The sequence below is a fragment of the Mytilus edulis genome, chromosome 1 (assembly GCF_963676685.1).
Source record: "Mytilus edulis chromosome 1, xbMytEdul2.2, whole genome shotgun sequence".
Classification (NCBI taxonomy): domain Eukaryota; kingdom Metazoa; phylum Mollusca; class Bivalvia; order Mytilida; family Mytilidae; genus Mytilus; species Mytilus edulis.
Window position 1 is genome coordinate 53,677,204 of NC_092344.1, and position 26,968 is coordinate 53,704,171.

Consider the following 26,968-nt stretch of genomic DNA (forward strand, 5'->3'; position numbering starts at 1 on the left):
ATTCAGCATATCAAAAAAGATCAAGAATTCAATTTTTGTTAAAATCAAACTTAGTTTAATTTTGGACCCTTTGGACTTTAATGTAGACCAATTTGAAAACGGGACTAAAAATTAAGAATCTGCATACACAGTAAGATTTGGATATCAAAGAACCCCAATTATTCAATTTTTGATGAAATCAAACAAAGTTTAATTTGGACTCGATTTCGACCAACTTGAAAACTGGGCCATTAATCAAAAATCTAAGTACATTTTTAGATTCAGCATAACCCCAAGGATTCAATTTTTGATGAAATCAAACTAAGTTCAATTTTGGACCCTTTGGGCCCCTTTTTCCTAAACTGTTGGGACCAAAACTCCCAAAATCAAACCCAACCTTCCTTTAGTGGTCATAAACCTTGTGTTTAAATTTCATAGATTTCTATTTACTTAAACTAAAGTTATGGTGTAAAAACCAAGAATAATGCTTACTTGGGCCCCTTTGTGGCCCCTAATTCCTAAACTGTTCAGAACTCAACTTCTAAAATCAATACCAACCTTCCTTTTGTGGTCATAAACCTTGTGTTTAAATTTCATTGATTTCTATTTACTTAAACTAAAGTTATTGTGCGAAAACCAAGAATAATGCTTATTTGGGCCCTTTTTTGGCCCCTAATTCCTAAACTGTTCAGACCTCAACTTCTTAAATCAATACCAACCTTCCTTTTGTGGTCATAAACCTTGTGTTTAAATTTCATTGATTTCTATTTACTTAAACTAAAGTTATTGTGCGAAAACCACGAATAATGCTTATTTCGGCCCTTTTTGGCCCTAATTCCTAAAATGTTGGGATCAAAACTCCCAAAATCAATCCCAACCTTCCTTTTGTGGTCATAAAACTTTCATAGATTTCTATTCACTTTTACTAAAGTTAGAGTGAGAAAACTAAAAGTATTCGGACGACCATGACGACGCCAACGTGATAGCAAAATACGACGAAAAATTAAAATTTTTGCGGTCGTATAGAAATCTAAGTACATGTTTAGATTCAGCATATCAAAGAACCCAAAGAATTAATTTTTTGTTAAAATCAAACTCAGTTTAATTTCGGACCCTTTAGACCTTAATGTAGACCAATTTGAAAACTGGACCAAAAAATTAAATACAAGGTAGATTCGGCATATCAAAGACTCCCAATAATTTTGAACCCTTTTGATCCCTAATTCCTAAATTGTTGGGACCAAAACTCCTAAATTCAATCCAAACCTTCCTTTTGTGGTCATTAACCTTGCGTTTAAAAGAGGGACAGTCAAACTCATAAATCCAAAATAAACTGACAACGCCATGGCTAAAAATGAAAAGGACAAACAGGCAAACAATAGTACACATGACACAACATAGAAAACTAAAGAATAAACAACATGAACCCCACCAAAAACTAGGGGTGATCTCAGGTGCTCCAGAAGAGTACGCAGATCCTGCTCCACATGTGGCACCCGTCATGTTGCTTATGAGATAACAAATCCGGTAAATAGTCTAATTCTGTAGGTCACATGTATGAAAGAGAAGGGGATTGTAGTTACAACTTAAGGAACATATCCTCTATCATTTGTGAAACGGTTATTCTATAAAGGTCAACCAACTTGTGATGGCGTCCGTAAAATTTACGAAGAGATGATTTCAACTTCACCATTTGGAACTCTTGATTTAATATAGCTTCCTTTAAATTTCATAGATTTCTATTTACTTATACCAAAGTTATTGTGCGAAAACCAAGAAAAATGCTTATTTGTGCCCCCTTTTGGCCCCTTATTCCTAAAATGTTAGGACCAAAACCCCAAAAATCAATCCCAATCTTTCTTTAATGGCTATAAACCTTGTGTTAAAAATTTTTTGATTTCTATTTGCTTATACTTAGGTAATTATCCAGAAATCACCTGTATTCGGACAACCCTGAGGACGACATCGACGTGATACCAATATACAACTAAAATAAAAATTTGCGGTCGTATAAAAATCATATATATAACATTCAGAAAATTAATTTGTAAAGAATAACAAACAAACATACCAAAAAAGAAAATAACCAATTTTTTAAAAGATATTGTATTTCAAAATGATAAATGACATTTTGGGTTTTTTCTTTTCTTTGGTAAAATCTTCTAACAATTCACCAAAGAAAAGAAAAATCATTCAAAATGTCATTTATCCTTAATACAATGTCTTTAATCAAAGAGCTGAAAGCTCTGAAGAAAAATGACGCCACTGTCTCTAATATTGGGATAGTTTTTATGCAAGTCTTGATTTTCACATACCGTAATTAGTTTAACAATGCAACATGTATCGTAAGCATATAATTGATATTCGTATATGTGTGTGTGTGTGAAGTGAAGGTGACAACTGGCTGGTTTTTTAAGACAAATGAATAGGTCAAGACTAGCTGAATTGTACAAATAAATACCGTAGAAAGGCTTGTATATTTCTCACTGGTACATAGTCTGAATCTGAGTCTGTTCGCTTCCATTCACGTTTGCGCCCACTCATTTTCACCCCTCTCACTTTCACACCCTACATGTTCACACCCAATCTTAATTGGTTTTGTGTTTAATAACTATGTAAGCAAGTGTTTTCTTATAAGTGACCATAAGTATAATTGTTGTCATTGTCTCAAAATAAAGTGAGACAGCAATTTTTTTTTTGTGTTGAATAAATCTTAATTATGTTTTGGATAAGGTATTGCTAAAAATAATAATAATCCTTTCTAAATAAAGTGGTATTTTGTCAACGTTTTATTTTGTGTTGAATAACTCTTAATCATGTTTTGGTTAGTGTATTGCTATAACTTGTTTCATTGACTTGTTTCAAAATGAAGTGAGATTTTGACTATGTTTGTTTCTGCGTGTTGAATAAATTTTATCATGTTTTGGTTATATTAGTGGATTGCTATATTTTGGTTTCTATGTTTTATTGTTTCGTTGTTTCAGATCAATGGGACCAAGCTGTTAAAAACAATTATCTTTTGTGTTTTTTCCTTTAAAATCTTCAATGTTTTACTCATACCAAGCTATAAATACATTCAGTATTTACACCAAAGCAATTTAAAACAACAACCATAATTTTCCAATTATTCAACTTGAATTTGAATTAAAATTGGGCGTGAATGAGTAGAGTGTGAATGTGCGAACGTGTAGGGTGCGAAAATGTATTGGGCACAAACAGACCTGATGCCACACAGTCTGAACCCCCTTCTCCCACAAAATATTAAGTAAATAATCTTTTTGTTACTGCTATCAAAGGTCTAATGAAACTCAGATAGTTTCAAACATTTGTCAAAGAATTCTAGTCAAACTGACACCTAGTTAAATTGGCACCTGAACGTCGTAGGAAGGCGTCCCAGAAAAATAATAAAATAGCCTTGCCAGACGTCATAATTATTTGGACTAATACATGAGATATTGTGTATTTTTCTGCATTATTTTAACCAGTTGAGCATTTTACAGGATTGTTGGTTTAATGCTGTTTAAACTTTACTGAAAAACAAACACCTTAAATTTGCTAATTATTTGGCATGAAAGTTTGATTTATTGAAAGGGACTCATAGTTTTCCATTTTATTTTAATAATTGACTTGTTTTTACAATTACACAAATTGTCTAATTGTTAAAACAACAGCTTTGGTAAGGGCTTCGTTGTTTACCTTTATACACTACATATTCACTTTCGTTTCGTGGTTTACCGAAATACACAACAACATATTCACTATGTACTTGGTAACAGTAATTAATTAATTGAATAGAAAATATTATATCAAATATTATTGGATGCCGAATTGACGTCGAATAGGTGCCGATTTGACTAGATGCCAATTTAACCAGGTGCCGACTTGACTTGTACGTTTCAATTCCTCTGCGATCGTTTGCGGTATTTTCTTGAGAAAACCTATTTTCCATCATCAAAGAGAAGAAGAAACTGCTTTAAAATGATTCTGGAACGCTTCATGATTGTTAAAATAAGTTTAATTCACTCAAAAACAATTTTAAAACTTGCGATTAAACAGGAAGTTTCCAAAGCACGTGTAAAAGAAGAAATTAACCGGTGAGAGTGGAAATCCGTATATGACAGATATCCCTATAGTACGACTTTGAAAGTAAAACAGTTCAATCCTTTTGTAAAACAATCTTTAATATACCTATCACATTAATGTTTAAATGGTCTTAAGCTTATTCAAACCATATAAGTCGGTATGAAACACCAAAACGGAATGAACAATAACCGATTACGTTTTGTAGTTTACAAATTCTAAAACTGGTTCCCGTCAAACTACAACACTTTGTTCGAGTGTAGTGGAATACAAGCAAAAACCAGTGTAAACTGGGTCCTGGCTGGTTTAATACTACACAATGATGCATAATGATAACACAAGCAGGTTCCAGTTTGTTTGGAAAATAGGAAATACGAAACCAAGCGCGGTAGGCAGAGCAATGTAATGAAGTTCAGGTCGGCAGTTATGGAACAATGACTGCGTCATTTTCCAAAAAAATTAGTTATTTCCCTTTGTACAGAAATGGATTGATTCATCATCAATTGAATTCTTGGAAAAGGGTTATAACTGAACAACAGAAAAGAAATTGTACTGCTGATTATTATTATTGTTTTCAGGATAAAAGAGAAAAACACAAAAACTGATTTATCATTGTCATTTTAGGAAATTGAATTATCTGGTAATTGTGGTCAGGTACAAATACACAAATTTAATATATACAAAAGGGGCATTTAATTCAAGTTTGGTTTAAATTGGTCAAATAGTAAGGACTATGTGAACTAAAAATCAAAAGTATTCAAAAGTTTTAAAGATAATTGTGAAAGGTGATTTTAAATACTAACCTGCATGTGATGCTAATTCTGTTGGCATAATACCATCTGTTATCAATGATGTCCATTTCTGAGTAGTGAAGTTAAATTTCCATAGCTGCAAATATTTAACAACAATGATTAAACAAACAATAAATAAAATCACAGAGGAATTAACATGCTTGGCATGGCACAGCTTGATGCGACCGCAGAGGTCGAACCCTGAATGGTTGGGGCAAGTATGGGTGCACTTCAATCAACCTGGATACAGCTCTGAATTTGGATTATGATTAAATAGTTGACACAGCATAGGTTTTCCGAATGAATGTGGTCTAATGAACTTAAAAATAAATTTTGCTTTTGAGCAATTCACTATAAAATATTTTTTTGCTTTTGAGTAATTCACTATATGCTGTTGAATATTATCCCCTAAAAAAAATATTTGAAGAAATTTTCTTTTCAATTTCTGAAATTTGAAATGAGAAAAAATGTGTGGCCGGATGTGGCCATTTCGCCTTATCGGGTTTTCCCATTTTCTCCTTTCACTTTCACGCGAAATCGAGAAATTGTGAAATCGGGAAATCGAGAAAGCGAAATTGAGAAATTGAGAAATTGAGAAATCGAGAAAGCGAAATCGAGAAATCAAGAAATCGAGAAATCGGGAAGTTCTTAATTGCCTTTGGTAAAAAAATTAATATTGACAAGGAAAAATACATTAAAATGGACAGTTAGTACATGATGTTTTACTGACCCCCCTTTACTGTTCTTTGGCACCTCAATCAACTATCTTAATTGAGATTTTGCTTCTCATTCTTTAATTTCTTGTTTTCTTGTTTTAAAACTATCTGGTGTTAATGTTGTCTTGGTCATTACATGTATTCAAGCTGAAGACCTTCGACATCTGTTGCTAAGCTATATTTTGAATAAGCTAAATGCATTTTCAACTTATATTTTAGTTTACTATGATCAATTTAAAACAATTGCATCTCCAAAATTATCATTAGCGTTTTTGCTTTCTCGATTTCTCGATTTCGCGTGAAAGTGAAAGGAGAAAACGGGAAAAGGCGAAAAGGCGAAATGGCCGCATCTGGCCACCATAAAAAATGCTTGTGTTTGGCACCTTTTTGGCCCATAATTCCTAGACTGTTTGCCTCATAACCCTTAAAATGAATCCCAACCTTCTACTTATGGTATTAAACATTGTGGTACAATTTCAGAGCAATTGAAATACTTGTACACAACTTGGTGTCCTAAAACTAGATAAATGCTTGTTTTTGGGCCCCTTTGGGCCCCTAATTCCTCAACCTTTGGAACCATAACCCCAAAATCAATACATTATCCTTCATTTTGTGGTAATAAACATTGTGTTAAAATTTTATTGATTTCTATTTACTTATACTAAAGTTATTATCCGGAAACAATCTGTCTTCGGACGACGTCGTGATACCAATATATGACCAAAATATTTTTATTTTTTGCGGTCGTATAAGAACCAAAAGAGTTCATTTGATAAAATCAAACTAAGTTTAATTTTGGACCCTTTGGGCCTTAAGGTAGACCAATTTGAAAACGGGACCAAAAATAAGAAAATTCAAGGTAAAATTCGGCACATCAAAGTACCTCAATAATTCAATTTATCATGAAATCAAACAAAGTTTACTTTTGGAGCTTTTGGACCTCAATGGGGATCAATTTTTAAAAAGACCCAAAATCAGATAACTTCATACACGGTTAGATTCAGCATATCAAAAACCCCATACAATGTATATTTAATTTTTGATGAAATCAAACAAAGTTTAATATTAGAGCCTCAATATGCTCAATGTGGACCAATTCAAATGTAAACTAAGATAAGTTTCAAAGTCATTAGACTGTGACTGAGGGGAGGCTAAATATTCTCCATGGAAATGAGATGTGCCAATGCTTATACAACTGAATCTCAATTAACATTGGCCTTCCACTATTGGTTCCCCTTGAACTGACTTAATCACACAAAATAAACATGATAACTTACAAAAAAATTCAAAGTCAATAGACCATGACTGAAGGGGTGGGGCCAAATTATCTCCATGGAAATGTGATATACCAATGCTTATACAACTGCATACCAAATATCATTGACCTACTACTTGTGGTTCCCCATAAACTGACCTAATCACAAACTATTAATACATGTAAAATAAGCAAAAGTTTCGAAGTCAATAGACCATGACTGATGGGCAGGGCCAAATAATCTCAAAGGAAATGAGATGTGCCAATGCTGATACAACTGTATACCAAATATGATTGACCTATCACTTGTGGTTCACCATAAACTAGACCTTATTACACACTAATACATTGTTGACGCCGTCGCCGAACCCTGAAACAGCATATACCTATGTCTCGCTTTTTGACTCCTTCAAGGCGAGACAAAAACTGTATACACGGTTAGGTTCAGCATATTAAAGTTCACCATATATTAAAGAATAAAACACATTGAAATAGGTAAAGAAATAACCAATTTATACTATTAGAAAAGTATTGTTTTTGGCCCCTAATTCCTACACAGTTAGGGCCATAACCCCCAAAATCAATCACAACCTTCCTTTTTTTGGTATGGAGTGTTTTTGTAAAATTTCAGAAAGATCTATACACTTACACCCAAGTAATTGTCTGTAAACTAGAACTAGAGGCTCTAAAGAGCCTGTGTCGCTCACCTTGGTCTATGTGAATATTAAAGGAAGCAGATGGATTCATGACAAAATTTTGTTTTGGTGATGGTGATGTGTTTGTACATCTTACTTTACTGAACATTCTTGCTGCTCAAAATTATCTCTATCTATAATGAACTTGGCCAATTAGTTTCAGTGGAATATGTTAGTAAAATTTACAAATTTTATGAAAATTGTTAAAAATTGACTATAAAGAACAATATCTCCTAAGGGGGTCAATTGACCATTTCGGTCATGTTGACTTATTTGTAAATCTTACTTTGCTGAACATTATTGCTGTTTATAGTTTATCTCTATCTATAATAATATTCAAGATAATAACCAAAAAGAGCAAAATTTCCTTAAAATTACCAATTCAAGGCCAGCAACCATACAACGGGTTGTCCGATTCATCTGAAAATTTCAGGGAATTTTATCCCGTGTCAGATTTGCCCTAAATGCTTTGGGTTTTGAGTTATAAGCCAAAATCTGCATTTTACCCCATGTTCTATTTTTAGCCATGTGGGCCATCTTGGTTTGATGACCGGGTCACCGGACACATTTTTCAAACTACTAACCCAAAAGATGATTGTGGCCAAGTTTGGATTAATTTGGCCCAGTAGTTTAAGAGGAGAAGATTTTTGTAAAATATTACTAAGATTTACGAAAATGGTTAAAAATTGACTATAAAGGGCAATAACTCCTAAAGGGGTCAACTGACCATTTCAGTCATGTTGACTTATTTGTAAATCTTACTTTGCTGAACATTATTGCTGTTTATAGTTTATCTCTACCTATAATAATATTCAAGATAATAACCAAAAAGAGCAAAATTTCCTTAAAATTACCAATTCAGGGCCAGCAACCCAACAACGGGTTGTCCGATTCATCTGAAAATTTCATGGCAGATAGATCTTGAACTGATAAACAATTTTATCCCATGTCAGATTTGCTCTAAATGCTTTGGGTTTTGAGTTATAAGTCAAAAACTGCATTTTACCCCATGTTCTATTTTTAGCCATGGCGGCCATCTTGGATGGTTGTCCGGGTCACTGGACACATTTTTTAAACTATATACCCCAATGATGATTGTGGCCAAGTTTGGTTTAATTTGGCCCAGTAGTTTCAGAGGAAAAGATTTTTGTAAAAGTTAACGACGACGCCGGACGCCGGACGCCAAGTGATGAGAAAAGCTCACTTGGCCTTTTAGGCCAGGTGAGCTAAAAAGGCTTTTTTGGACCCTTTTTAGACCCTTAATTCCTTAATTGTTAACCATAACCCCCAAAATCGTCCCCAACCTTCCTTTTGTGGTTTCAAACCTTGTGTTTAAATTTCAAAGAGATCCATTCACTTAAACTATATTATTGTCCGGAAACTTAATGTCTTCAGACAACATGGACAACGATGACAACGACAATTTAATAACAATATACAACCGCATTTTTTTCTGATTGTATAAAAATTGACAAGTATCTTTCCATAGTACGTTTTTCATTTAAAGGGTTTCTATATTAGTAAACGAGAAGACCTCATTTCGTGTGTCACTTCTCTTCTTCCACAATAAACTAGATACCATTGAGATGGGAGCCATCTCTGTGGGCCCTGTTGTCAATAACGTGGGGTAAATAAGTTGTATGGATAATCTGATGAAGCATTATTTGAAGTTATAACATAGTCTCATGTGTGATTTTATTCTAAGATTTTAAGTTAAAACTGATAAATATTTTCAACTTACTTTCATAGTATAATAGTGATATGACTGCATGATGTGAACTCATTGTTGACTACTCTAAGGTGACTTCTGGATATATGGATTGATGTTTGAACAATATGTTTAAAGGTGCTGCCCAATTGATATTTGTCACATATTTTTAGAATTATGCCTTCAATATATTATGACCCACCAAAAAAGAATGCCAATTAAATGTTAAACCAGGTGCTCCGCAGGGCGCAGCTTTATACGACCGCAGAGGTCGTGACCTGAACAGTTGGGGCAAGTATGGACAAAACATTCAAGCGTTATACAGCTCTGAATTTGGATTGTGATCAAATTTTTGACATTACATGGGTTTTTTTTACACAAAACAAATGTCAAGATTTTACAAATCAATTAAAGATTTCTTCTTCAAACTTTTTAAATCTAAAATTAAATAGTTGATCATGACACAGCATAGGTTTCTGACACAGAATGAATGTGGTCTAATGAACTTAAAAATTTTTTTTTGCCTTTGAGCAATTCACTATGCTGTTGAATATTAATCCTCTAAAAAAAATGTTTGAAGAAATTTGAAATGAGAAAATTTAACCCCCCCCCATTTTTTTTTGCACATCCCTGTTTCCCTTTTTCCAAAACTGATCTCAATTCAAATTCCTAATTTAATGGAGTTTGCAACAATAACTACTCATTTAAATACATCATAAAATATTAAAATGTAAAATAAAGTGCTTGTTATCACTGAATGGTAAAGATTGTTTGGTAGTATACATTGTATACTCTAAGGTGACTTCTGGATATATGGATTGATGTTTGAACAATATGTTTAAAGGTGCTGCCCAATTGATATTTGTCACATATTTTTAGAATTATGCCTTCAATATATTATGACCCACCAAAAAAGAATGCCAATTAAATGTTAAACCAGGTGCTCCGCAGGGCGCAGCTTTATACGACCGCAGAGGTCGTGACCTGAACAGTTGGGGCAAGTATGGACAAAACATTCAAGCGTTATACAGCTCTGAATTTGGATTGTGATCAAATTTTTGACATTACATGGGTTTTTTTTACACAAAACAAATGTCAAGATTTTACAAATCAATTAAAGATTTCTTCTTCAAACTTTTTAAATCTAAAATTAAATAGTTGATCATGACACAGCATAGGTTTCTGACACAGAATGAATGTGGTCTAATGAACTTAAAATTTTTTTTTTGCCTTTGAGCAATTCACTATGCTGTTGAATATTAATCCTCTAAAAAAAATGTTTGAAGAAATTTGAAATGAGAAAATTTAACCCCCCCCCATTTTTTTTTGCACATCCCTGTTTCCCTTTTTCCAAAACTGATATCAATTCAAATTTCTAATGGAGTTTGCAACAATAACTACTCTTTTAAATACATCATAAAATATTAAAATGTAAAATAAAGTGCTTGTTATCACTGAATGGTAAAGATTGGTTGGTAGTAAAAGTGAATATACATTGTTTATTGTATAAAACAATAAAAAAAAACCTTCATCAGCAACATTTAATATTGGCAAATTTCCAATGAAGTTATTTACATAAAGTTATTGGCAAATAAAAATAGAAAATGACATCATAGTCATGTCTGGCAAATGTCCAACATACATTATCTAAAAACATTTTAGATAAGATAAGGAAAAAAAGCTTCATCAGCAACATTTTATATTGGCAAATTTCCAATGAAGTTATTTACATAAAGTTATTGGCAAATAAAAATAGAAAATGATATCATAGTCATGTCTGGCAAATTTCCAACATATATTATCAACTACTATTCTATACAAAGAAAGATAACTCCAATTGAAAATTAATTGCTATTGCACAATATTGTGCAATTAGATATTTCTTGCTATTGTGCAATACTGTGCAATTGAAAATTTCTTGCTATTGCACAATACTTGATATGGAATCCTGATTTGGACCAACTTGAAAACTGGGCCCATAATCAAAAATCAAAGTACATGTTTAGATAAAGCATATCAAATAAGCCCCAAGAATTTAATTTTTGTTAAAATCAAACTTAGTTTAATTTTGGACCCTTTGGACCTTAATGTAGACCAATTTGAAAACTGGACCAAAAATTAAGAATCTACCTACACAGTTAGATTTGGCATATCAAAGAACCCATTTATTCAATTTTTGATGAAATCAAACAAAGTTTAATTTTGGACCCCCCATTTGGACCAACTTGAAAACTAGGCCAATAATTAAAAATCTAAGTACATTTTTAAATTCAGCATATCAAAGAACCCCAAAGATTCAATTTTTGTTAAAATCAAACTAACAGGAGCGGATCCAGACATTTTAAAAAGTGGGGGTGCGGCAACTATATGTCCCAATTCAAATCGACAAATGCATTGATCATTAAAAGAAAGGGGCGCCCTTTCCTCTAACAAAATCATGGATCTGCACCTTTCAATACAAAAAACTCTAAGAAATGTTTATACTTTTTTTCGCTTCCCTTCTAAAATTTATTTTTTTCATGATATTAAATCAATTAATTAAAAAAATGGCATTATAAAAAAATCATAATTTATATTGAATAAAAAATAAGTAAGACATTGGATTCTTTGTGGATTGTATTTTCTTGCAGGTGAAAGTCCTGCATCTTAATCCACAGAAACTTTTTGAAATTCAAGCAGAAATTGAACTGATCTAAGTTTGAAGCTCTGAAACTTCAATTTTGATTAATACAGAAAGAAAGAGAAGTTTACATATATCATAATCTGATTTTTATATAATATACAAATGATTCTCAATTTCTGAATTAATAGAATTAAAAGTTCATGAATAATTCATGATTCACATTATTTGAAATAATTATCAGGCCGTTGAAATTGGATTGATGATTTTCCCTATTAACACAAGAAAATTTCAAAGGGTTGAAGGACAGGAAAGAGTCCAAAAGACTTCTTTTTTTTAGTTGGAAAAATAGAACAAGACGCATATTGTTAATGTTACTGTTATAGATACGAAATGTTTCAAGTGAAAGATGTGAGATTACATGTAGATTTACTGTAGTGCTCCCCCCTGTCAAAATGCAACCATGGTTGACCATGGTTACCATCGCTAACCATTGATAACCATGGTCAAACCATGGTTGACTGTGCTGAAAACCATGGTTAACCATGGTTAACCATGATTGTGACCATGGTCAACATCTGACCATGGTTGACCATGCTCTATTTAACCATGGTTAACCATGGTTTTCCACGTTTGTGACCATGGTAAACATCTGACCATGGTTGACCATGGTCTAATCAACCATGGTCAATTTGACAACCATGGTCTTGCACCTGACCATGGTCAACTTGACAACCTGGACCATGGTGAATAAATATTGATCTGGATTATACCCATGGGAATTAAATATAACAAATTGGAAATTACTTTGAGACTTTCAATATTAAAAAATCGTGCTCGTTTTTTCAGTGGTACAATGTTATTGACAATTTTTAATTTCTTTCTTCCCAAGAGGTAAATTGTGACCTTTCATGATTATTTCAATAACAATATATTCTCTATACATTTTAAAACACACATAAACTGAGCAGTAAAGCTATAGTGGCAGAGAATGCTAGTTACAGTCGGGTCAAATTTGGGACTTACAAACTTTTACAAACTGGAAGTAGGAACTTACTTTCGATCAGTATTCCTTGTTTTTTAACAGTTGTACGCTGTCATTTAACGATGTATTTCTTTCTTCCAAAGACGTAATTTCTGACTTTCTCTCCAAGTTCATAAATCTGCCTTTCTTTATCATTATACGGCATATTTTAAGAACTTGAAAACATTTCAGAGTGATATCTTTAGTCTTTATTGTTTATGTTTATTCCCCAACCGGAAACACATGCGACGTCATGATCAATTATTATCACCAACCGTTAACAATGATTCACTCAGTGCGAAACATTTTAATGACTTGGAACAAACGTCACGTGATCTCAGTAAAGTTATTTCGCGCTTTAAAAATCAAGTGAAGGATTTGATGTCCAGTGTTGTCACGTAAAGAAGATTTGTTATCAGATAAGTACATTCACAGGAAATCTGTTTGATATTTTGTTTAAAAGATGTAAAATTGTTACAGTATTTGATTTGGCTTTCATTAATTGAACACAAAAAAATTGCCACCTGAAATGGGTCTTTAAATTTTTTTGTCAGTGTCAGTTATCCGTATCAACATAAATTTTATATTTAATTGTTTTTAATTCCAGGTGTAACTGATAAAACTGTACAATATGAAAATTTTGTCAATGGTAAAATAATTTACACAATCATTCTTTTGTTTGAAAGGTAAACCAAAAAAAAAAGGGGGGGGGGGGGGGGTTTACAATTATTTGTTTAAACAAAAACATGTTCATAATGTTTATTTTGTTGGGTGTTTTTATTATTGAAAATTTGCAAAAGAAGATAAAACATTTTTGATCCTTAAAATCTGTTATTGTATACCAATTATCAAGAACAATTGATTCTTTGTGGAAAATTTTATGTTCTTGCAGGTGGAAACTGCTTTGCATTTTATGGATGAACATTTCTGCAAGGGTAGCTTTAAAGAGTTTCATGCCATTTAGCATTTGTTGGTAGTCCTGACACAAAAAGGAAGAGAAGTATACAGGCTCCATAACAACTTACAAGTAGACTAACTGTTTCAAGATAATTGAAGATTGATTTGACAAGAATGTAAAATGGCCAACCATGGTTTAATGGAGATGGTTGACCATGGTTGACTCATTAATAACCATGGTTGACCATGGTTGGAACCACGGTTGACCATGGTTGGGACCACGGTTGACCATGGTTGGAACCACGGTTGACCATGGTTGTAACCACGGTTGACCATGGTTCCTACCATGGTTGACCATGGTTCTAACAATGGTCAACCATGGTCATTAAAACCATGGTTAACCATGGTCGGCCAATTAACAATTTTGTCAAACCATGGTCAACCATGGTCATACAACCATGGTTGACCATGGTTAACCATGGTTCTAACCATGGTTCAAACTGCACACTGACAGGGGCCTTTCGTGTGGTAACCTAACGGTGTACAATACTTGGCCCAAGTATCAACAGCAGCATGGAAGCTTTCAATTGGGACAATTATAAGTTTATTATACAAAATATAAAAACAAGAGTGCACACGCTGAAATGTCTCGCCTTCTATACTAATCATTGATATTATTTTGATAGTCCTAAATATAAAGCTAAGCTTTATTACAACTGTCACATAAACTTAACATTAACCAAGATAACTAAACAAAGACCAATGAACCTTGAAAAAGAGGTCCAGGTCAGATGAACCATGCCAGGCAGACAGGTACAGCTAACAATGATTCTATACAACATACATAGTTGACACATTACTTATAGTTTAAGAAAAATAGACCAAAACACAAAAACTTAACACTGTGCAATGAACTGTGAAAATGGGGTCACGGTTAAATCAAACCTGCTCGACTGACATAAAGATCATAAAATATTTCCATACACCAAATATAGTTGACCTATGGCATATAGCATTAGATAAAAAGACCAAAACTCAAAAACTTAACTTTGACCACTGAACCATGAAAATGAGGTCAAGGTCACATGACATCTGCCCGCTAGACATGTACACTTTACAATCATTCCATACAACAAATATAGTAGACCTATTGCATATAGTATGAGAAAAACAGACCAAAACACAAAAATTTAACTATAACCACTGAACCATGAAAATGAGGTCAAGGTCAGCTGACACCTGCCAGTTGGAGATGTACACTTTACAGTCCTTCCATACACCGAATATACTAGCCCTATTGCTTATAGTATCTGAGATATGGACTTGACCACCAAAACTTAACCTTGTTCACTGATCCATGAAATGAGGTCGAGGTCAAGTGAAAACTGTCTGACAGACACGAGGACCTTGCAAGGTACGCACATATCAAATATAGTTATCATATTACTTATAATAAGAGAGAATTCAACATTACAAAAATTCTGAACTTTTTTTTCAAGTGGTCACTGAACCATGAAAATGAGGTCAAGGACATTGGACATGTGACTAACGGAAACTTTGTAACATGAGGCATCTATATACAAAGTATGAAGCATCCAGGTCTTTCACCTTCTAAAATATAAACCTTTTAAGAAGTTAGCTAACACCGCCGCCGCCGCCGCTGCCGTAGCCGCCGCCGCTGCCGTAGCCGCCGCCGTAGCCGCCGCCGGATCACTATCCCTATGTCGAGCTTTCTGCAACAAAAGTTGCAGGCTCGACAAAAATCATCTGAACCTTTCCTGAAAAATGTAAGCTAAAGCTGAAAATGGTCTGAACCCATCCTGAACAATAGCTGAAGACTGAATATTGGCTGAGTATAGATTAATTCAAATTTTTACTGAATATTTGCTTAAATATTGTTTTGTTTGTTCAACATTTTAGAAAGAAATGCTGAAAAGTTTACCTTTAGAGTCTTAGATGAACTTTAACAGAAAATTTGCTAAAAACCCACTGGAACGGGTTAAATTATAGCTGGGTTTTTTTTAGAAAATGGTGTTTAAGAGGCTCTGAATATTTCAGCAAGTTGTTCAGAAAGATTCAGAAGTAATACTAATTATTTCTGAATATTTACTGAAAATGTCTTGCTAAATTGTAACTGAAAGTTTGCTGAAAACTTGCTGAAATGTGCCAAATTCAGCCATCTTTAAGCAAAAGGTTTTTTATAGCTTCTGAATATTTCAGAAAGGTGTTCAGAAAAATTCAGAATTAATGCTGAATTATTTCTGAATATTGCTGAATATTTACTGAAAATGACTTGTTGAATTGTTACTGAAAATTGGCTGAAAATGTGCTGGAATGTGCCAAATTCAGACATTTTTAAGCAAAAGGTTTTTAATAGTTTCTGTAAAATTCAGCAAGGTGTTCAGAAAAATTCAGAATTAATGCTGAATTATTTCTGAATATTGCTGAATATTTACTGAAAACGTACTGCTGAATTTTTACTGAAAATGTGCTGAAAACTTGCTGGAACATGCCAAATTCAGGCATTTTTAAGAAAAGGGTTTACTAAATGTGTTCAGTAAAATTTCAGCATCGAGTTCAGAAAAAATTCAGAAAAATATTTTCATGAGTGTTACAAAGTCTCCCAAACAAAGCTCCAATAATTATGTATTCCCATGGTCGCCTGACATTGGGCAAAGTCAAGTACACATTGGTTAGATCTAGTAAAGTGATATGCATATGTGACGCCTATGAGATTGACCTTGTATGTCATTCAAATCTTTTTTAAATGATGAACAGGATTTAATATGGTTTAGGAGATGGTATCTCAACCGTTTACAAGTTCTTAAACACACACAGGAGGGGTTGGGGTGACCCTAGGGACTACCCCTATATTTCATTCGATTTTTTATATTGTCCCATACATGAATACATTGTTGTATATATGGTTGAGGGGTGGGGATCTCGACCCTATTTAAGTTCTCAAACAGGACTCCTCCTAAATTTCACCTGATTTGTGATATTGTACAATACATGAATATAAAATTGAGAATGGAAATGGGGAATGTGTCAAAGCGACAACAACCCGACCTATAGCAGACAACAGCCTTGGGCCACCAATGGGTCTTCAATGTAGCGCATTAATATATATGGTTTAAGGGTTGGGATCTTGACTGTTTCCAAGTTCTCAAACAGGAGGGGTTGGGGTTACCCCAGGGACTCCCCCTATATTTCACTTGATTTGTTGATTTGTTGATACATGAATATATATGGTCTAGGGCGGGGATCTTGACTGTTTCCAGGTTCTCAAACAGGAGGGGGTGACCCCAGGGACTTAATTGCCCTATATTTCATTCGATTTGTTATATTGTCTCATACATGAATATATCTATAATACTAAAATAACGAGGTCCAATTTGTCAGCCGTCATGGGGTAAAAACGACAAATCAAAGAAGTCAACTTTATATATAGCTAATATAGGAGAATGGTGTTGATTAAAAATTACACCACTCCAGACCCTTTCGTTTTCCACATAATTAATATTGCCAATAATTAACAAGTTTCGGGTCGAATCCGATACCGATACCAATAGTATATTCACCTGTTACCATATACATGTACCTTATCTGTACGTTCCGCATCTGACAGACGCACCACCAAACGATGTATTAAGGGATTTGCTATATGTATACACGGGTCATAATCACAGGGTTGACACTACTAAATTCTATCGAATACTAAAAATCTAGACTTAAAATAAGGCGTATAGGTACAGTTTCCAATGTGTTAGCCAGCATGACGCAAAACAGCGAAACAAAGAATTCAACTTTATTTATAACTAATATTGGACAATGCTGTTGATAAAATATTACTCCATTCCAAGCCCTTTTGTTTTTCAAATAGTTAATATTACCAATAATTGATAAGTTCCAGTTCGACGGTTTCAAACAGAAAGATTTTGAAAGAAGAGAAAACTGTGCATCTTATGATCAGCATGACTTTATCAGATGACAATATCAATACTTAATATCCAGGCTACAATAAGGCTTACACATAGTTATATACTTTAGTTCAGTCACCGACCAACAATTTCACAGGTGTCACCGTGTGGTCTAGTATATATTATTTAGGGGGTGGGGATCGTGACGGTTTACAAGAGAAAAGCACATTTTCAAATTGAAGGGGTTTGGGATGACACCCAGGAACTCATTCTATATTTTAATTGATTTTTTTTATTGTCCTTTTGTCATTACTGAAGATCATGTGTGTCTATATCACTTACTGTTTTCGAAATAATAGGCATCTTCTACATGCTTCTAATTATTATATATATTACCTCTTTGAATAAAGGATAATATGTGTCCAAAGAATTTTCAACATGTCTAAAGCGAGGATTATAACCACCCAACACATACATATTACTATCATCTACTACAGCTCTGTGTCCACTTCTTGGATACAGTCTATCCATGTCTACAAAAGAGAAACAAATACATAAAGGGTCAATTTCTCTCGAAATTATTTAACACATGGTCTACTTTAATGAACTCCGTCCAATGTACAATGATGTAATGTCCCATACAGAAAAAATGATAGGATGGCCAACTGCATTGCTCAACTGGCCGCCAGTTGGCCGCCAGTTGGCTGCCAGTTGGACTAACAGTTGAGGGCCAGTTGAGGGCTAAGGGAGCTACCATTTGATTTTTATGGGGGGGCTAGGATGAAATTTGAAAAAATAGGCAGGACAGGAGTTTTGAGTAAAAAAAAAGGCAGGATGAGACACTTGCGGAAAAAAAAAGTCAGGACGACAATTTAGGTAAAAAAAAGTCAGGATAAACTAAAAAAAAAATGCAGGACCGAACAGAGTGAAAAACAAGAGGCTCTCAAGAGCCTGAATCGCTCACCTGAAATTTTTTGGTTTAATCTCATATCAATGCTTATTTTGGCTTTTCAATTTATTTAAATGTTCTTTGAATCGTCCTATTTTCTTCAAAAGCAAAAAAAAATCATTTTCTCCAATGTTCTATTTTAGCCATAGGAGCTATGTTTCTTGACATACAAGGAAATGAAATATAAAATTTATACTAGATACTCTGAAACTCTAAAACTCATTTAGCCTAAGTTTGGCTGAAATTGATACAGCAGTTTCAAAGGAGAAGATTTTTTAAAGTAAGTCAACATGATGAACAAATTGTGAAAAAAGTCTTTAAAGGGCAATAACTCCTTAAGAGGTCAATTGACAATTTTGGTCAAATTGACTTATTTGTAGATCTTACTTTGCTTAACATTTTTGCTATTAACAGTTTATCTGTATCTATAATAATATTCAAGATAATGACCAAAAACTGCAAAATTTCCTTAAAATTACCAATTAAGTGGCAGCAACCCAACAATGGTTTGTTTGATTCATCTGAAAATTTCAGGGCTGATAGATCTTGACCTAATGAACATTTTTATACCCTTGACAGATTTGCTCTAAATGCTTTCGTTTTTGAGATATAAGCCAAAAACTGCATTTGACCCCTATGTTCTATTTTAAGTAACGGCGGCCATGTTTTTTGACGGATCAAAAATCAAAGCACACACTTTGTGCAGGATAATCTAAGGAACAATCATGCTAAGTTTCATCCAAATCCATTCAGCAGTTTCAGAGGAGAAGATTTTTTAAAGTTAGCAAATATGATGAACAAATTGTGAAAAATTGTCATTAAAGGACAATAACCCCTTAAGGGGTCAATTGACAATTTTGGTCATATTAACTTATTTGTAGATCTTACTTTGCTGATCATTTTTGCTGTTTACAGTTTATCTTTATCTATAATAATATTCAAGATAATGACCAAAAACTGCAAAATTTCCTTAAAATTACCAATTAAGTGGCAGCAACCCAACAATGGTTTGTTTGATTCATCTGAAAATTTCAGGGCTGATAGATCTTGACCTAATGAACATTTTTACCCCATGTCAGATTTGCTCTAAATGCTTTCGTTTTTGAGATATAAGCCAAAAACTGCATTTGACCCCTATGTTCTATTTTAAGTAACGGCGGCCATGTTTTTTGACGGATCAAAAATCAAAGCACACACTTTGTGCAGGATACTCTAAGGAACAATCATGCTAAGTTTCATCCAAATCCATTCAGTAGTTTTAGAGGAGAAGATGTTTGAAAAATTGTTAACGACGACGACGACGACGGACGCCAAGTGATGAGAAAAGCTCACATGGCCTTTTAGGCCAGGTGAGCTAATAAAAAGGCAGGACAGAGATTACAGCTAAAAAAAATGCAGGACAAAATTTTTCCTCCTAGCCCCCCCCCCCCCCCCCTCATAAAAATCAAATGGTAGCTCCCTAACTGGCCATCAGTTGAGCAAATAGTTGAGGGTCAGTTGAGGGCTACCTGGATTTTTGCCATGCAAATTAGGTAGCCCTCAACTATCAATGCTCAACTTTTGCAAATTAGTTGAGCAACGTTGAGAAAATATCATAGTTGAGGGCTTGGTGTCCAACAGTTGAGCAATTAGAATGAGGGCTACCTGGCCAACAGTTGAGGACCAGGTCATTAAAAGTTGAGGGCTAGGTGGTCAATAGTCAAGGACCAGGTCATTAAAAGTTGAGGGCTAGGTCTTTAAAACTTGAGCATTATCTGGTAATTGCAAACTGATGACTACACATTGTAGAAAAAATAAATTTAAATTGTATATTTTTATAGTCAAAATACTGCTGAAAGATTTCAACTCACAACAGACTACATGAATGCTTTATCCTTGCTTTTTAAAAGTTATCTAGTAAATAACCAGGTGCTCCGCAGGGCGCAGCTTTATACGACCGCAGAGGTCGAACCCTGAACAGTTGGGGCCAGTCACATGGGCATTAATTGGACGAGTCTTACAAATTCAACGATTTGCTGGTGTCTTCTGGCTATTCCTACATTTTATATTTTACTATTCTGGCTATTCCTACATGGGGGATTAGTGAAAGAACAATACATGTTGTTATTGCAAAATATGTTGTTTTAGTCATTAGTGTCTAATTTGGTCAAAGGTAAATTTACCTGTGGAAATTAAATAAAAATTATTATTTCTATGTAAACAAGAGTGCACACGCTGAAATGTCTCGCCTTCTATACTAATCATTGATATTATGTTGATAGTCCTAAGTATAAAGCTTTATTACAACTGTCTCATTAACTTAACATTAACCAAAATAACTAAACAAAGACCAATGATACATGAAAATGAGGTCAAGGTCAGATGAACCATGCCAAGCAGACATGTACAGCTAACAATGCTTCTATACAACATATATAGTTGACCTATTACTTAAAGTTTAAGAAAAATTGACCAAAACACAAAAAATTAACACTGTGCAATGAACCGTGAAAATGAGGTCATGGTCAAAAGAAACCTGCGCTACTGACATAAAGATCATAAAATATTTCCATACACCAAATATAGTTGACCTATGGCATATAGTATTAGATAAATAGACCAAAACTCAAAAACTTAACTTTGACCACTGAACCATGAAAATGAGGTCAAGGTCACATGACATCTGCCCGCTAGACATGTTCACCTTACAATCATTCCATACAACAAATATAGTAGACCTATTGCATATAGTATGAAAAAAACAGACCAAAACACAAAAATTTAACTATAACCACTGAACCATGAAAATGAGGTCAAGGTCACATGACATCTGCCCGTTAGACATGTACACCTTACAATCATTCCATACAACAAATACAGTAGACCTATTGCATATATAGTGTGTGATAACATTGTGTGAGGGAATTCAACGTTTGATGTACCACTGTTCACTCCAGTGCAATTTATGACAATACCACTGCATCAATCAGAATTATTTTTTTTGCAGTGTTTTAAGAAATGATTTTGCTTTGTTGTCGCGTATTATTTGTGAAACATTCAATGTTTTAAAAAGGCGAATTTTCTTTATAAAGTCAATGATTATGTTGACTTTTGAAGGCCAAACTTTCTACAGCCTTAAATACGCTAATGAAAGATCCAAAAACTATACCAATACATAACGACATGTTTATGAAATTATAACAAATCTATTGATTAACAAATTTTTACGCGTTATTGCAAAATAATGAACTTAATATATCTGACATTTTCTCCCTACCCAGTTTACCCCTCTACATTTTTATGATGTGGACTGGTCATTGTTATTGAATCGTAGGCAATTTGATTGGATTAAGTTGTTATTAGTTTACCTTCAAACTTGTTTATGCTTTTCACACATGACTATTGATTAATTAGAACGTGCATGAATGTGTACGGTAACTAAAATGACCTTCAAACTGGACACTGGACGAGTCAATATTATGTTTTATCAATGAAAGTTAAGGTATGAAAGGTAAGAATTGCCACTTATTCGATTTTCACAAAATTTTCGGAATATACAGTTGAAAGGTTATTTTTTAAAAGCCTATTGTGAAGAGTAAAAAGAAAGTTTACAAATAATACGTTTTGTTCCATTAAACAAGTCATTTTCGTAAGAGAAATACCGAAATATATTTTACGCACGACTACGGCAGGTAAAATTATTATTTATCATAATAAAAAAAAACATTTTTCAGTCTCATTGGAATATGTTGATTACAATTAATCCCAAACTTAAGAAGTAAGTAACTAAAGTCAAAATATGTCCGATCTGCCTATTTCTGCACATCAAAATTCAATACGATCGTTTTAAAGTCAATTTCGTCTACCTCACAAAATCTTGTTAGGCACTATAGTATGAAAAAAACAGACCAAAACACAAAAATTTAACTATAACCACTGAACCATGAAAAGTAGGTCAAGGTTAGATGACACCTGCCAGTTGGACATGTACACCTTACAGTCCTTCCATACACCGAATATACAAGCCCTATTGCTTATAGTATCTGAGATACGGACTTGACCACCAAAACTTAACCTTGTTCACTGATCCATGAAATGAGGTCGAGGTCAAGTGAAAACTGTCTGACAGACATGAGGACCTTGCAAGGTACGCACATATCAAATATAGTTATCCTATTACTTATAATAAGAGAGAATTCAACATTACAAAAAATCTGAACTTTTTTTTCAAGTGGTCACTGAACCATGAAAATGAGGTCAAGGACATTGGACATGTGACTGACGGAAACTTCGTAACATGAGGCATCTATATACAAAGTATGAAGCATCCAGGTCTTCCACCTTCTAAAATATAAAGCTTTAAAGAAGTTAGCTAACACCGCCGCCGTAGCCGCCGCCGCCGGATCACTATCCCTATGTCGAGCTTTCTGCAACAAAAGTTGCAGGCTCGACAAAAATGAGACTTTTTTGTTTGAAAACATGCATATAGTAATAATTTTAAGTATTTTAATACCATGGAATTTCTAAAAAAATAAAACTAATTGAAAGAAAAGGAAGTAGAAGCATTGGTAAAATAATAATAAAATGAAAGAAAAAGTAGTAAAAGAATTTAAAAATCTGGAAAGTCTGAAATAAAACGTATTTAAAAAGAAAAATTAATAGTTACCCACACTTTCAACTTCAGCCTCAAAGAATTTATAATTTCATTATCTTAACAAATTATGATTTTTAAAAATGAATATAATATCAAAAGTACTTCATTATCATAGATAAGTGTATAAATTGGCCTAATAGATTAAGCAAAGCCAAATGACTTTGAACTTTGATTAGCTTTGAACACTATTAACTTGTGAAGCATGGTCTCCAACTTGTTCGTAGAGCTGCAGTACTGCCACTTTTACCACCCAATACAATTGAAGATGTTTGGTTTATTGCACTTGAAGACATCGATGATTCAGATACTACCACACCAACACTTAACTTTACTGACTATGTAACCAGCTACTGAGTAGTGAACAACCAAAGTCTGTGGAATCACTATGCAACAGAAGGTCCTAGAACAACAAACCATTTAGAAGGTTGGCATAGTAAGCTAAAGAAGTTAGTAAAGGCAGCTCACCCAAACATCTTCAGTATGATAAGTGTGTTGAGACAAGAAGAAGCCTTCCATGCTCTCACATTGATTCAGTACAGAGCTGGTGGGAAACATATCCCAAGAAAGAGGAAGTACAGGGAAATAGATGACAGACTCCAAACATGAAACTGAAAATAAGGTTACAGAATGATGAACTTACTCCAGTCGAGTATGGAGATACTGCTTCTCATCTCCTGCACATTGATTAAGACTTTGTATTCTTTTATATGTTCAATCATGATCAATGTATTACTACATGTATATATGCGAGTGCCATGAATAATGTCAATTTAGTATAATTTTGGTGCTTTGTTTAATGTAACTCAAAATTTAGTGCTTTGATTTAAAAAATGATTTAACATTGATATTTTAAATGATATCATTATTTACTTGTATATATTGTTGTAAATAATTGGAATTACTTGTGCATGCCATTATAGCTATATATTCATATTGTGCTTTTGAATATTATTTACATGAACTGTGCTATGAAATTATTAAATGAAATAAAAGACTGTCATATAAATTATTTTTTTTCTTTATTTTCTACAAGAATTACCTGGATTTACCTTGATTCATTAGATCTCATTAGTTTAGTGTTGTTACAACATATTCTTCATAATCCCATTGTTTACACAAAAATTCTGGGAACTCCTACATAAAATTTTACTATTTTACCTATAAAATTCAAAATGTAGGACATGTAGGAATAGCCAGAATCACTACCGATTTGCTAATAAAGTAGACCAATTATAGCGATAGGAATAGTTAATACTGCGCTGCCGCAAAATAAACAAGTATCTATTAATTAACCCTAAAAGGTATGGTGGTAGCGTAGATAAATGACCAACGAGCATTTTATCATGTTCTTGACAGAATGAGTCGGTATCATCATAGATGGGGTATTACATCTATGGTATCATTCATATCAAGAACACTAGGGTTATGAATGTGCTAATTTCTCGTTTGATTTCTAATCAGTAAAATACTTAATAAATATAGCACATAATTCTGACCACGTATTTAGGCCATACCTGTGGTCAGTGTAGCGATAAGTGAACACAACAGAGGTCCAGTTTATATGCTACAAATGTATGTCATATGAAAAAAATTGTTTTGAGAAACATCTTGAATTTGCTTATCATTATATATCTTTTATATTTCACTGCAACCTCATGTTACCTGCTGTTAGTGACACTGATTTTATAACAATAGTAAATTATATTGGATTTTTTTTTGCTGCTACTATTTTGTACTAAAATTTAATTATGCTGTTACTGGACAGTTTTATAATACCTGTCTGTGAAGAAAGTGTACAGATCATAATTTTCAGAACAAGCTTTACGATAATCACATCGGCTTTAAAGGCGAAGTGTAAGTAATTAAATTACACAATGGATTTTTTTTAAATTTCACATATAAATTCTGCTTGTAAAATTACACCAGAAAATAAAATTAAAAAAAGGGTAACCATTTTCGTTTTTGAGATACGAGCCATTGAAATTAATAGCATGATTCGCCAAAAATACAAAGGATATATAGGGAAAATCATCAAAATTAGCAGATATTTTTACATTATTAAGATTTTCTATTTTGTTGGTCAACCAAATTTTTTTTTAAATTGATATACGATTCAAAAATGAAAGACAAATCTATCAGTGCAACGGAAGTCCTTAGCAACTGTGCTAGTTTTTACGCTACTCCTTGTTGAAGTTTGTTTGTTTGGCTGGAACATTAAAATTATTCGGCAACGTGATGGTTTACAGTAATGTCGCCACAATTTCTACATGTACGTCGTAACTCTATTATACCGTACAATGGCGTAGCAATGTCGTGCAGTGTATCACCCATCTTCCTATGTACTACAAATGATCTAGCGTTGTAAATTGATAAGAAAATAAACTAAACTAATTTTAAAGAATATTTCTGTCGCCAACAAATTGCAAGTTTGTAATTAAATTTTCCGCAAATGAAAGAAAGTTACTGTAGATTTTATTCTTTTCTATATTACAGTGGTTTCCACACCTTTTTTAATGCTTGCATGGATTGTAATTTGTTTTATGAATCAAATATCGAGTTTGAATTTGTCCCGGTTAACACAGTGTTGTCAGAATGAATTGATCGGTTTTAATATTAGGATCCGGTAAACACCTCGTTTTTCCATCTTACATTTATTTTTGCATGTTTGTATTTAAAAAGGTAGACCAGTCCTATTTTCTGCATATTCATCTTCGTCATTTCTGCATGGTGTTATTCTGAGGATTTACACTTGATATTTTCTACATTATAAACCTATTTCATTAGTCATGTTTACCAGGCATGGGGTAATCGTAATCAGTAATCGTAATCAGCTGTAATCGATTACATTTTGCAGTGCAATCCTATGTAATCAGTAATCATGCCATTTCTGATTACAAGTAATCATAATGTAATCGATTACATGGCAAAAAACAGGTGTAATCATGATTACTTTTAGATTACTTTAAGATTACATTCATAAGATTACTTGATGATTACAAATCTTGTATAAATATTAAAATAGTTTTTGATAGACAAGATGAAAATAAGAAAATGTAAAGCTTGAATGAAAAATCATGAAACTAGTATCACAATGATGGGACCTTGTTTAATGTGATCATCTACATAACAAATTTGTATAACCAAGTGTTTTATTTTGTTTTAACAGTTTACAAACAGAAATTTACTGTCCAGTATTTCTTTGTGAAATATGAGCTCTAATGATACAACAATATGCCTTGAAAGCATTTGTTTTCCTTGATTGAAAACTTTTGATATTAACTCCAATTTCACATTAGTTTACCCAATTTTTTTACATAAATACATTGAAATTCAAAGGCCGAAAACATTTAGTTCCTAATAGACTTTAATGGTCGGCATGAATATATAAGCCCACTTAATTCAAAATGGAAGTTAAAACCAGGTTTCATTTATTGACAAAATTGAATGAATTTTATTTTCCATAAAATCGTGTATAATATGTGTTTTCTTATTTTTATTCTTTATTAACTTTATTAGCCTTAAGGCTCACCAGTATAAACAAGTACATTTTGTACATGTACAGTGTATACATATGGCATAAATATTGCAAACAATATGCATAGTAAACAATAGGTGACGTCAGAAGTTTCATCAATACAATAAACTGTTGCTTAATATAAAGAGAAATGTATAATCTTTCCTAAGTTACAAAACTGTTTTGT

General features: G+C 33.2%; 1 protein-coding gene across 1 annotated transcript in view; it reads right to left on the reverse strand.

The window, feature by feature from the left end:
* LOC139484919 (kelch domain-containing protein 10-like) overlaps positions 1-26,968 on the reverse strand; it is a 154,228-nt gene that overhangs the window by 121,740 nt on the left and 5,520 nt on the right. Inside the window, exons 2-3 of the mRNA XM_071268971.1 lie at positions 18,082-18,218; positions 4,863-4,947 (exon numbers count right to left, since the gene is read on the reverse strand). Coding sequence (XP_071125072.1) covers positions 4,863-4,947; positions 18,082-18,218 — 222 coding nt within the window. The remainder of the gene's footprint in view (positions 1-4,862; positions 4,948-18,081; positions 18,219-26,968) is intronic.